Source organism: Crocuta crocuta, unplaced genomic scaffold (genome assembly GCF_008692635.1).
Source record: "Crocuta crocuta isolate KB4526 unplaced genomic scaffold, BGI_CrCroc_1.0 scaffold323, whole genome shotgun sequence".
In the NCBI taxonomy this organism is placed as follows: Eukaryota; Metazoa; Chordata; class Mammalia; order Carnivora; family Hyaenidae; genus Crocuta; species Crocuta crocuta.
In genome coordinates, this window is record NW_027536465.1 from 776,284 (window position 1) to 788,441 (window position 12,158).

Here is a 12,158-nt window from a genome sequence, read left to right on the forward strand (position 1 = left end):
AGCCCCACCCGGGGCTCGAACTCTCAAGCTGTGACATCATGACCTGAGCCAAAGTCAGACGATTCGCCAACTGAGCCACCCAGGCGTCCATACTTTATTTTTTTTTTAAATGTTTTTATTTAATTTTGAGAGAGAGTGAGAGAGCACACGTGCAGGGGAGGGGCAGAGATAGGGGGATAGAGGATCCGAGCAGGCTCTGCACTGACAGCAGAGACGCCATGTGGGGCTTGAACTCATGAACTATGAGATCTTGACCTGAACTGAAGTCGGATGGTTAACTGACTGGGCCACACAGGAGCCCCAAACTAACTCTTCCTTTATAAGAAATATGGGGCTGAGTGACATGTGTGAGTTCCCTATTGGTGAGTAACAAATTACCACAAAAGTAGCAACTTAAAATGACACACATTTAGAGTCTCGTAATTTCCAAGAGGCAAGAGTCAGTGTGTTATCTGTGGCCTCTGGGATTGGGGCGGGGTGTCCTACCATGATTGCGTGGGGCATCCATCTCATGAGGGTGGGATTTGAGAGGCAAAGTCTTCTTTCAGGCCCCATCTGGTTGTGGGTAGGATTCATTGTGTGGCAAGTTTTGGCCACGGTGCCCATTTTCCTTGCCAGAGCTGGTTTTGCACTAAATCTCAGGTCTCCACTGTGTGGCCTTTCCTTTCAAAACATGGCAGCTTCCGCCATCAAGGTTAGCAGGAGAACATCTCTGCTGCTTTACACGGGGCCCAACTCAAGACCCAAACTCATGACCCTGAGATCAAGACCTGAGCTGAGGTCAAGAGTCGGACTCTTACACGGCTGAGCCACCCCGTTGCCCTAACAAATACAGCTTCTATTTTGATGGAAAAACCCTCCTGACTTGTTTGGATGCAGTTCTAAATTATGTGTATTACAATTGATTCCAAATAGATTTCTTGTTCCAGAAGTTCTGTAATTCAATAAGAGCATTGCTTTTATCGTGATGCTGTGTGCGACAGTAAAGTTTGTATTTTTATTATATCACAAACCAGAAGTGTTGTCTTCCAGTTTGATATTTTATGCTGAATTTACAACAGTGTTCACAGTGGTGTCAGATATTTCATCTCTGACAGAATGAACTTTCAGCAGCTTTATTTTGATAGATTGGATGGGGGGAAATTATTAGAAATAACAAACAATCTTCTGTTTGAAGCATTTAATGACACTGATATGAAACTGTCATCATTTTATTGCGTGTAAAATTGTTCTATTCTATTGGTGCCAGTATGTTACCAGTATTGCTTTGATTTTTTGGGTGTACGTGTCTGCACAAAAGAATGGGAATTAGATAAATGAGCGAAGTGACCTTTGATGTGAATGGAAAGTCTTGCTTCACAGAGTGCAATGTAAACATACCCATGATTTTCAATCATTACCGTCTGGCGCAGTCTCTGAAAACAAGCGTTGATGCATCTTCAGCAGATTTGTGTTTTCTACTTTTCAAGTCCTTGCAGGCATCACCATGACTCCCACAGTGGGTGATAAATGCTGACAAACATCTCGTGCAAAATACAGGTCATCATCAACTTTCTTGACCAATATGCACTTCTGTTTTTCTTTCTTTTCTTTTCTTTTTTTTTTGTTATTTTTCCTTTTTTGCTATGGGAAGTGCTTATTGAAAAATATAAAAGTGATACCAAACAATAAAATATATTGCTGTGGCTTTTTACCATGCAAAAATGGACCAAACCACAGAAAAGAAAGTTTTCAGACTACTTTGTATATGTTCTGTTGCATCATCTCTTAGTCCTCATTTCTGCACACTGTGCACTTATATTTAAGTGCCTGCCAATGGACAACCTGTTGGCTTCACATGGCGTGGGCCACAGCACAGCGGGGGACACACCAGTGGCTGCCAGGGGGGTGCGGTGTTCAATGTCTCCCTCACCACCACCCTAGACCAGAGAAATGACCCAACCCAGATCTTTGTGCCTGAGTGATTTTGTTTTGTTTTGTTTTGTTTTGTTTTGTTTAAAAACGGGGCACCATGTATGATGACGTTGGATAAGAGAGATTTTAGTCTGGAAAGAATTAGGAAAAGACAGATGAGAAATGGCTGATTTGTCTTTCAGATTTATACACATATCAGAGTGACAACTCCGACACTGTATGCGCGTTCCACACACTACTGGGTCCGAGCATGACAGACGCAGGAAGCACAGGATGGAAGTCTACTGAACTGTTATCTAAAAATGTGCGAATTCCGAGACAAATGCTGTATTGACTAGGATGAAAAAACAACAGGTGTAACAGAGGCCTTCCTGGGAGAAATTTGAAGTTGTAAAGTGCTTTTCTTTCCTTCCCTTATCTCCTTCCCTTTTCTCCTTGCTCCCCCTTTCCTTCCTTCCTTCCTTCCTTCCTTCCTTCCTTCCTTCCTTCCTTCCTTCCTTCCTTCCTTCCTTCCTTCCCTTTCTTTCTGGGACTCTCTCTTTTTTGTAAAGTTTATTTATTTATTTGAGAGAGCGCATGTGCACGACGTGAGCAGGGGAGAGGCAGACAGAGGGAGAGAGAGAATCCCAAGCAGGCTCCACCCTGTCGTGGGGCTCAATCCCACAATCCTGGGATCATGACCTGAGCTGAAATCAATAGTCAGATGCTCAACCCACTGAGCCACCCAGGTGCCCCATCTCTCTCTCTCTTTCTTTTTGAAGATTAAAGCCTTTCTTTTCTTTAGGAGAACTGATTACCAAATATAGGGTTTTTGTGTTTTATGCTAAGAGCACTTTATTGAGTATAATTTATTTTTTTTAATGTTTTATTTATTTCTAGGAGAGAGAGAGAGAGACAGCGTGAGCAGGGGAGGGTCAGAGAGAGAGGGAGTCACAGACTCTGAAACAGGCTCCAGGCTCTGAGCTGGCAGTCAGCACAGAGCCTGACGTGGGGCTCGAACCCATGAACCGCGAGATCATGACCTAAGCGAAAGTCGGACGCTTAACCGACTAAGCCACCCAGGCGCCCCATATCGAGTATAATTTAAAACAGCAAAATACATTAATCTTATCTGTACAACTCAATAAAATTTGGCTATATATATATATATATATGCATATAACCATCACAGAGATGAACATGTAGAAGGTTTCTATACCCCAGAACCCCCCCTGCTCCATCTCTGTCCACACTGACATTCTTCCCCCACCCTCCAGGGGCAACCACTATTCTGATTTCTATTCCCATAGGTTCATTTTTCTATTTGCACTTTATATAAATGAGATCGCTTGATCTGACTTCTTTCATTCCATGTATTATTTTTGGGGATTTCTTTGTGTTCTTGTATGTGTCATTGGTTCCTTCCCTTTCAAACTGCGGAGGGTGGGGGTGCCTGGGGGGCTCATTTGGTTTAGCGTCTGACTCCTGATTTCAGCTGGGATCGTGATCTTGGGTTTGTGGGATTGAGCCCTGCATTGGGCTCTGCACTGAGCCTGGAGCCTGTCTGAGATTTTCTCTCTCCCTGCCCTCTCCCAGCATGTGAACTCTGTCTCTCAAATCAATCAATCAATCAATTGCAGAGTGTGAATATAACTATAATTTGTTTATCCGTTCCTCTGTCTATGCAGATTTGAGTCGTTTCAGTGTTGAGCTATCCTGAATAAAGTCTGCTGTGGACGTTCTGGTGAAAGCTGGTTTATGTGAACGTGTGCATTCACTTCGTGTTCATACTAAGGAGAAGGAATTACTGAGACATAGAGTAGGTGTCTAATTAGCTTCCTAAGAAACCAGCAAATGGTTTTCCAAAGTCATGCAACTTTATACAGACCTGTGCCAAGTGCCAAAGATTATGGAGAAACCGGGATTGCCGTACATTGCAGGTGGCAATGTCAAATGGAAAACCGTTTTGGAAAGCAGTTCAGCAGTTGTTTAAAACTTTAAACATACATCTACCATAAAACCCAGATATTCCACTCCCAGGTATTTGTTCAAAAGACATGAAATAAACACGTCTACACAAAGACTTGTGCACAAATGTCATGGCAATGGCAGACATGAAATAAACATGTCTACGCAAAGACTTGTGCACAAATGTCATGGCAATGGCAGCTTTTTTTTTTTTAGTCTATAGCTAATTTATTATTATTTTTTTTACAAATAGTTTATTGTCAAGTTGTTTTCCATATAACACCCAGTGCTCATCCCCACAAGTGCCCTCCTCCATGCCCATCTCCCCCCTCCCTCCCACACCCATCAATCCTCAGTTTGTTCTCAGCATTCAAGAGTCTCTCATGGTTTGCCTCTCTGCCCCTCCCCCACTATTTCCCCCCTTCTTCTCCCCCATGGTCCTCAGTTAAGTTCCTCCTAATCCTCCTATACGTGCAAACATATGGTATTTGTCCTTCTCTGCCTGACTTATTTCGCTCAGCATAACACCCTCAAGGTCCATCCATGTTGCTACACATGGCCAGATTTCATTGTTTCTCATTGCCATGTAGTATTCCATGGTATAGATAAACCACATCTTCTTGATCCATTCATCTATTGATGGACACTTAGGCTCTTTCCATGTTTTGGCTATTGTGGAGAGTGCTGCTATGAACATTGGGGTACATGTGCCCCTATGCATCAGCACTCCTGTATCCCTTGGGTAAATTCCTAGCAGTGCTATTGCTGGGTCCTAGGGGAGTGCTATTGTTAGTTTCCTGAGGAACCTCCACACTGTTTTTCAGAGGGGCTGTACCAGTTTACATTCCCACCAACAGTGTAGGAGGGTGCCCGTTTCTCCACATCCTCGCCAGCATCTAGAGTTCTCTGACTTGCTCAATTTAGCCACTCTGACTGGCATGAGGTGGTATCTCAGTGTGGTTTTTGATTTGTATTTCCCTGATGAGCAGGGATGCTGAGCATCGTTTCATGTGTCTGTTGGCATGGCAGCTTTTTTAATATTTAAGGTAAAAGTTGGAAACAATTTAATGTCCATTTAATGGGAAACAATAAAAAGGAACTAATAAGTGCAACATCATGAATGAATCTCAAAATAATTGTGGTGACTGAAGCCAGATTAGAAAGGGTAAATGCTTTTTTAAAAGAAATTATTTATTTAAATACGTTAGTTATCATACAGTGTAGTATTAGTTTCAGGAATAGAACCCAGTGAACATCACTTACACATAACTCCCCGTGCTCATCACAACAAGTGCCCTCCTTAATGCCCATCACCCATTTAGTCCATTCCTCAGCTCCTCTCCCCTTCAGCAACCCCAGTTCGTTCTCTGTATTCAAAGAGTCTCTTATAGTTTACCTCCCTCTCTGTTTTTATCTTATTTTTCCTTCCCTACCATTTGTTCATCTGTTTTGTCTTTTAAAAAAGTTTATTTATTTACTTTTGAGAGAGAGAGAGAGAGAGAGGCAGAGAGAGAGAGGGAGACAGAGAATCCCAAACAGGCTCTGAGTTGTCAATGCAGAGCCCGATGTGGGGCTTGAAGCCCATGAATTGTGAGATCACTTCCACATTGCTGCAAATGACAAGATTTCATTCTTTTTGATCACTGAGTAGTATTTCATTGTTTATACACCACATCTTTTTAAGTTTTTATATTTTTTAATGTCTATTTTTGAGAGAGAGACAGAGTGTGAGTGAGGTGGGGGGAGGGCAGAGAAGAATCTGAAGCAGGCTCCAGGCTCTGAGCTGTCAGCACAGAGCCAAAATGGGGCTCGAACCCACGAACCATGAGATCATGACCTGAGCTGAAGTCAGATGCTTAACTGACTGAGCCATATCTTCTTTATCCATTTGTCAGTTGATGGACATTTGTACTCTTTCCATTATTTGGCTGTTGTTGATAGCACTGCTATAAACATTGGGGTGCATGTGCCCCTGTGAATCAGCATTTTTGTATCCCATGGTAAATGCTCTTAAATCAATTATATGAAGTCCTAGAAAATGCAAACACATCTATGATGACACTGAGGAGGTAAGTGTTTGTGTGGGGATGGAGAGTGAGAGGCATTAATTACAAAGGTGCAGGAAGAAACTTTTGGGGGTAATGAATATGTTCTTTATATTGATTGGGGTAATATAATATGTATATATATGGAAGAAATATTGGTTCTACATATACTTATCCAGAAAATTTGAGAGGAAGAAACAACTCTGGATTTTTTAAAAACCAGCTTTCTTGAGGTTTGATGTGAAATAAACTGCACATATTTAAAGAGGTTTAGAACTCATGCGACATCACTCAGCCATGTTCTGTTGACCAAAGTGGGTCAAAGGCAAGCACTGATTCAAGGGGGTAGAGAAGTAGATTTCAACTCTCCAGCAGATGATAATTTGTAGCTATTTATTCCATCACATTGTGGTTGCTCTAAGAATGATAATATACACCCTTAATTTATTACAATCTTAAATTTTTTTAAGTTTATTTACTTATTTTGAGAGAGAGACAGAGTGAGTGAGCAGCGGAGGACCAGAGAGAGAGAGAGGGAGAGAAAGAGAATCCCAAGCAGGCTCCGCGTTGTCAGCACAGAGCCTGATGTGGGGCTCAATCCCACAAACTGTGAGATCATGACCTGAGCCAGGAGCAAGAGTCAGACGGACGCTTAACCAACTGAGCCACCCAGCTGCCCCTTAATTTATTACAATCTAACTTAAGCTAATTTTATACTGTTTCACTTTCAATGTAAAAAGTTTAGAATAGTGTAATTCCATTTATTCCCTTCCTTTGACCTTTGTGTTATTACTGTTGTAGATTCTTTTTTGTCTGTGTTATGAACTGTAACATACATTGTTATTTTAAACAGTCAATAGTTTCTTAAAAATTTTGAAAAAGTGGTCCTTTATGTTCACATATATTCACCTTTTATGGTGTTTTCCTTTCTGCAGACTCAGCCAATTATTTGGCACTATTTCTTTTACATTTTTATCTTAATATTTCTATTTGTTATTTCTTTATGTTCATATTTATATTTTATATCATATTTATGCAGTTTTGGCCTGCTGCCAATATTTCTTATCAGCTTTAATTTATCTGAAAATGTCTATTTAATTGAATAGTTGTTCACCGTTGAATGCTATTTTCACTAGATATTGAATTCTGGGTTATTATTTATTTTCTTTATTTATTTTTAGCATTTAAAGATGTTATCCACTCAAACATTTCTTTTGTCACTTTTTTTTGTGCCTTTTTATGTTACTCCAATTACATGTGTGCTGGACCAATGGCTATTTTCCCAGATGTCTCATTCAGTTTTTGCTTTTTAAATATTTTTTCCTCTGTCTATTTCAGTTTGGACTATTTCAGTTGACTTGTATTGGTGTTTATTCTTTATTTTGCTGTATCCAATCTGCTCCATTTCAGATAGTGTTATTTAGTTCTAGAACTTGTATTCTTTTTTATTTTTTTATTCTTCTGCCTTAATTCTCCATATGTTCATGCTTTAATCTTTTTCTTCTAAGTTCTTTAACATATTTGCAGCAGTTATTATAAAAGTCTTTAATTCCAACATCTGAATCACCATGCATCTGTGTGAATTTTTCTTTCAGTTTTGAGCCATAGTCACTGCCTTTTTCGTATCTAGTACCTTTTTTATTGTTCGTTGGACTTTGCAGATGGTATGTTGTAGATATTCTGTAAGGCAAATGACAAAAAGAACTATAATTTTGTGCTCTTCTTTTCTGCTGGTTCAAGAAAGGTCTTGCTATGATGGCCCGTACCAATGAATTTAGCTCAGTTTAAAGCTAAGCTCTTTAATCTTTCATTTAGAAACTTAAAGCATTTGTTGTTATAACTTTATAGAGCCTTTTACATTATTTCCTGTGTAAGAATTCTCTTGGTTTCAATTTGCAGTTGACCTATCTTGGCATATTTGTATCTAACCCTAATAAGCCTCCACTAATAGATCTGGAGAGAATGAGGGTTGGTAGCACTGGGGCAGGAAAAGAATCAGCATTGCCTTGTAGGGTATCAGGGAGCAGCAAGGTCTTCGTGCAAGGCAGGAAGCTACATTAGACAGAGAAGGAGATGGGTGCCTGAGCCAGCAAGAGAGGCTCAGTGTGGGGTGAGGTTGGAGGGACTCAGAGCCACCCAGACTTTCCCTTACATTGCCATTCCAGTGGGCTGCTAGGTTTTTCCAGTATCTCTCTTTCTCATTCTTTATCTTTGTTAAAAATTGTTTAATGTTTATTTATTTTTGAGAGAGAGACGCACACAGAGTGTGAGTGGGAGAAGGATAGAGAGAGAGGCAGACACAGAATCTGAAGCAGGCTCTGGGCTCTGAGCTGTCAGCACAGAGCCCAACATGGGGTTTGAACTCATGAACTGCGAGATTATGACCTGAGTCAACGTCCGATGCTTAACCGACTGAGCCACCCAGGGCCCCCTCTCATTCTTTTTCAATGAGTGCCACAGCTTTAACCCTAGGTGAATAAGAAACTGAGCTCTGGACGAGGGGCAGTAATTTAACTGGTGGTATAATTTGGCATCCTACAGCTTAAATATTAGGCTACTTTCCCCATTTTCAGCCCTGATGCTGAAAGAGTAACATATTTTTAAAAGAATAATAATTTATAGTCCCTAATTTTTATTCTGTGTTTTGACCAAGACTTTAGGAAATACCATGCCATTCAATTTCCTTAAACTATCCAGTGTCTTTAGAAGCAACCACCCACCACACAGTCTTGAATTACTCATGCCATACTTATCACACATTATGTGACAGACACCTCATAGTTCTCAAAGCCTTGCCTTTACTAGACATCACATTACAAGATCGTAATCTGCTATTATTTCACTGTTCTGAACTATGGGAGAAAGAAGTATCAGTCTGCATCCCATATCATAATACTGGATAGATTCTCACTGTTTCAGTCTGACTCAGGCAAGACAGCCAATCCTGTGATGATTAGTTTTATGTGTCATCTTGACCGGGCCTTGGCATACCCAGATGATTTGATTAAACACTATTCTGGGTGTGTCTGTGAGAGTGTTTTTGGATGAGATAACATTTGAATTGGTAGATGAATAAGGCCGATTTTTGTCCTCAGTATGGGTAGGTCTCATCCAATCTGTTGAAGACCTGAATAGAACAAAAGGCTCAATAAGGAAGAATTCCCTCTCCCTGCCTGACCGTCAATGAGTTCAGACATAGGTTTCTTCCTGCCTTTGAACTAGGACTCAGACTGGAACTTATGCCATCAGTTTTCCTAGGTCCCCAGCTTGCTGACTGCAGATGGTGGGACTTTTCAGCCTCCATAATTACCTGACCCAATTCTATGTATATGTATGTGTATATACATATATATGTATGTATATAGTATAATTTTTTGGCCATAGACTCAACATAGCTAGGAATAAAACTTGACTCCTCCAATTTTTCCAATGACAATTCTGTTGCTGATTTTTGTATCAGTAAGATTTCTTAGTTGTAAGCAACAGACATAGATTGTCTGATTTAATTAGAAAAGGAATTTATTTAAATGATAATGGGTAGCTCATAGAATTAGCAGGAAGCTGGAGAAGTAAAGTCATTTCAAACAAAGAAGAGATGCTTACACACTAAAAGACTACAAAGGTGTTGCCCCAACTACAGCACCAACACAGGATTTTGGATACTTACTGGCACACTGGTCACTGACACCTGCATAAACCAGATGGGGGTTCTCTTTAGGTGAGAAATGTCAGAATTTGCTGATGGGTTGGATATGAGAGAATGAGCGGAATAAGAAAATGAGGATAATGATTATGATTATTTTGCCTGGACAACCAGGTTCTCCAGGTGGGACCAGAGAAGACTGGGGAGGAGTAAGTTTTGGGGGTGGGGGGGACCAAGACTCCTATTTGGGTATGTTGTTTTTGAAAAATGTACAAGTCAACGGGGATTAGGGCTCTCTTTCCCTCTCTCATTCCTCTTTCTCTGTCCTCTACCCTGTAGTTCATGTGCCTGGAGTCATGGCCTTCTACAAAACCCAAGTTACATACCTTTTAGTTTTACTCAGTAGACACTATTATATATATTTTTTGGATTCAGTTAGTAGAGTATTTTACCCTTCTTCTCACTTCACCAATAATATTCCCAAAGTACTCTGATGAATTGAGTTTGGTTGAAAAGCCGGTGGGGGTTCTAATAACACTTGGCCAGGTGGCAGGTGAAAGAATGGACCCTCTTTCCCTAAACATGGGAAAGGTGGTTTGTAGAAAATGATCTGAACAATCAAAAAGTAATCTGATTACTCATGATTTTGTAGAACACTGATAATTGCAACCACAAGGGAGGCAGAGTCAATATTGTTTAACATATATGCCATTTGCACTTTTAATGGTTCCCTTCTAGCGAGGCAGGACTGTGTGATTCCTTCTAACCAGTGGGATGTGAGAGCAAAGGTTCATTCTGATTCTGTAGTAGTCTGATGTTCCAAGAGGGTAAGACATTATTACCTGACAAGGTAATTCCACTTAAGACTGTTTGCTATTGGTCTACCATTGCTGACCCTGGGAATGAGTATTTCGAGTGCAGTGACTGTCATGAGTCAGGTGCTGTGTTTAGAAGGAGGAGAAACAAAAGAACTGGAGATCCAGAGTGTAGAGAATTGCCACTTGAAAGGCAGAGAGTAGAGTCCTGGAGATACTGGGCACCATTCAGGAAGACATAAGTGGTGGAGTAGTCAAAGGGAACACCTTTCCTTTTACTCTTCCAATCTGTACCAATGGGAAATTCCATTGGGTTCACAGTACTTTTCATTAATTTTTCTCATAATGAGTTCACAGGTTATCCATACCATAAAAGAAAAGCAAAATCACCAACTCTCTTCCTACTAGTATGATTCCCAGGTATAATCTTCCACAGAGAGTAAAAGTCAGTTTTAGAGAGCATAGAGATGGAAGAGTAAAGAAAGGGCAACTGAGGAACTTCAGTGTGGTTGAAGAACAGCGTGGATGTGGTAGTCAGCTCACTTATGACTGTGTTAACTTTTCGCTCTGTGATATCAGAGAGTAGCTCTAGAGCTCTGAGAATTTGGGGGTGGGCTAAAGAGAGAGAAGGCAAGAAAAGAGAGGTAGAGGGAGTCATTCTAGGTAAACTTCACCAATCTTGTGATTTTCTTCAAACTAAATTAAGAAAAAAAGGTGGCAGTTCTTGTCTGCTTTCTGAGTGCTACTAAAAGCTGCCATTCTTGAGGGCAAGCACTGCATGGTGTTGACACTTATCAGAGCATGAAGAACTGGGGACAAAATGGGTCAGGATGAATGACTCTCACCTAAAGCTGAATTCTTTGGGAACTGGATTTTACCAATGAGTTTTCTGAATGCAGCCTTTACATCTTTGTTCCTCAGACTGTAGATCAAGGGGTTCAGCATGGGGATGATGATGGTGTAAAAGACAGACACAATCTTGTCCTCCTCTGGGGATTGATCTGACTGACTTCTTTGGTACATGAAGGCAAGGGTCCCGAAGAAGAGGACGACCGTGGTGAGGTGGGAGGTGCAGGTGGAGAAGGTCTTGGCTCGTCCACCAGCAGATTTCACTCTCAGAATGGCTCTGATTATGAGTGCATAGGAGACCAGGATGATCATGACATTGGCCAGGAACATGAACTTGGCAAAAAAAAGGATGACAGTTGCGCTTTGTGTCATGCCGTTGCAGGCAAGTTTCAGCAGGGGCGGGAGGTCACAGAAGAAGAAGTTGATCTGATTGTGGTCACAGAAGGAGAGGGTGAAGGTGTACTTGGTACGCAGGATGGCCCCTGACACCCCACAGACATAGGCTGCAGCCAACAGTCCCCTGCAGGTGTTTGGAGTCATAGCAAGGTTATAGCGTAATGGGTTGCTAATGGCAACCAAACGGTCATAGGCCATCGCTGCCAGCAGGAAACACTCTGTGCCTGCACAGACGGTGAAGAAAAAGAACTGGGTCACACATTGGCCAAAGGAGATGGCCGTCTTGCTTGTGGCCAGTGTGGCCAGGATCTGAGGAGTGATGACTGAAGCGTAGCAGGCATCCAGCAGGGCGAGATGGCTCAGGAAGAAGTACATGGGGGTGTGGAGTTGGACATCCATTTGGATCAGAATGATCATCCCCACGTTCCCCAGAAGGGCGACGATATAGAAAATGAGAAACATCAGGAAGAGGGGAACTACCAGTTCAGGGTGATCTGTGAAGCCCACAAGAATGAACTCTGTCACAGCAGTTAGATTTTTGGGAGCCAT

The 12,158-nt window shown here is 41.4% G+C and overlaps 1 protein-coding gene across 1 annotated transcript; it reads right to left on the reverse strand.

The window, feature by feature from the left end:
- Nucleotides 1–11,189: 11,189 nt before the first annotated feature.
- LOC144218833 (olfactory receptor 9I1-like) lies at nt 11,190–12,158 on the reverse strand. Its single transcript, XM_077748809.1, has one exon. The coding sequence runs from the start codon at nt 12,156–12,158 to the stop codon at nt 11,190–11,192; it is 969 nt and encodes a 322-aa protein (XP_077604935.1).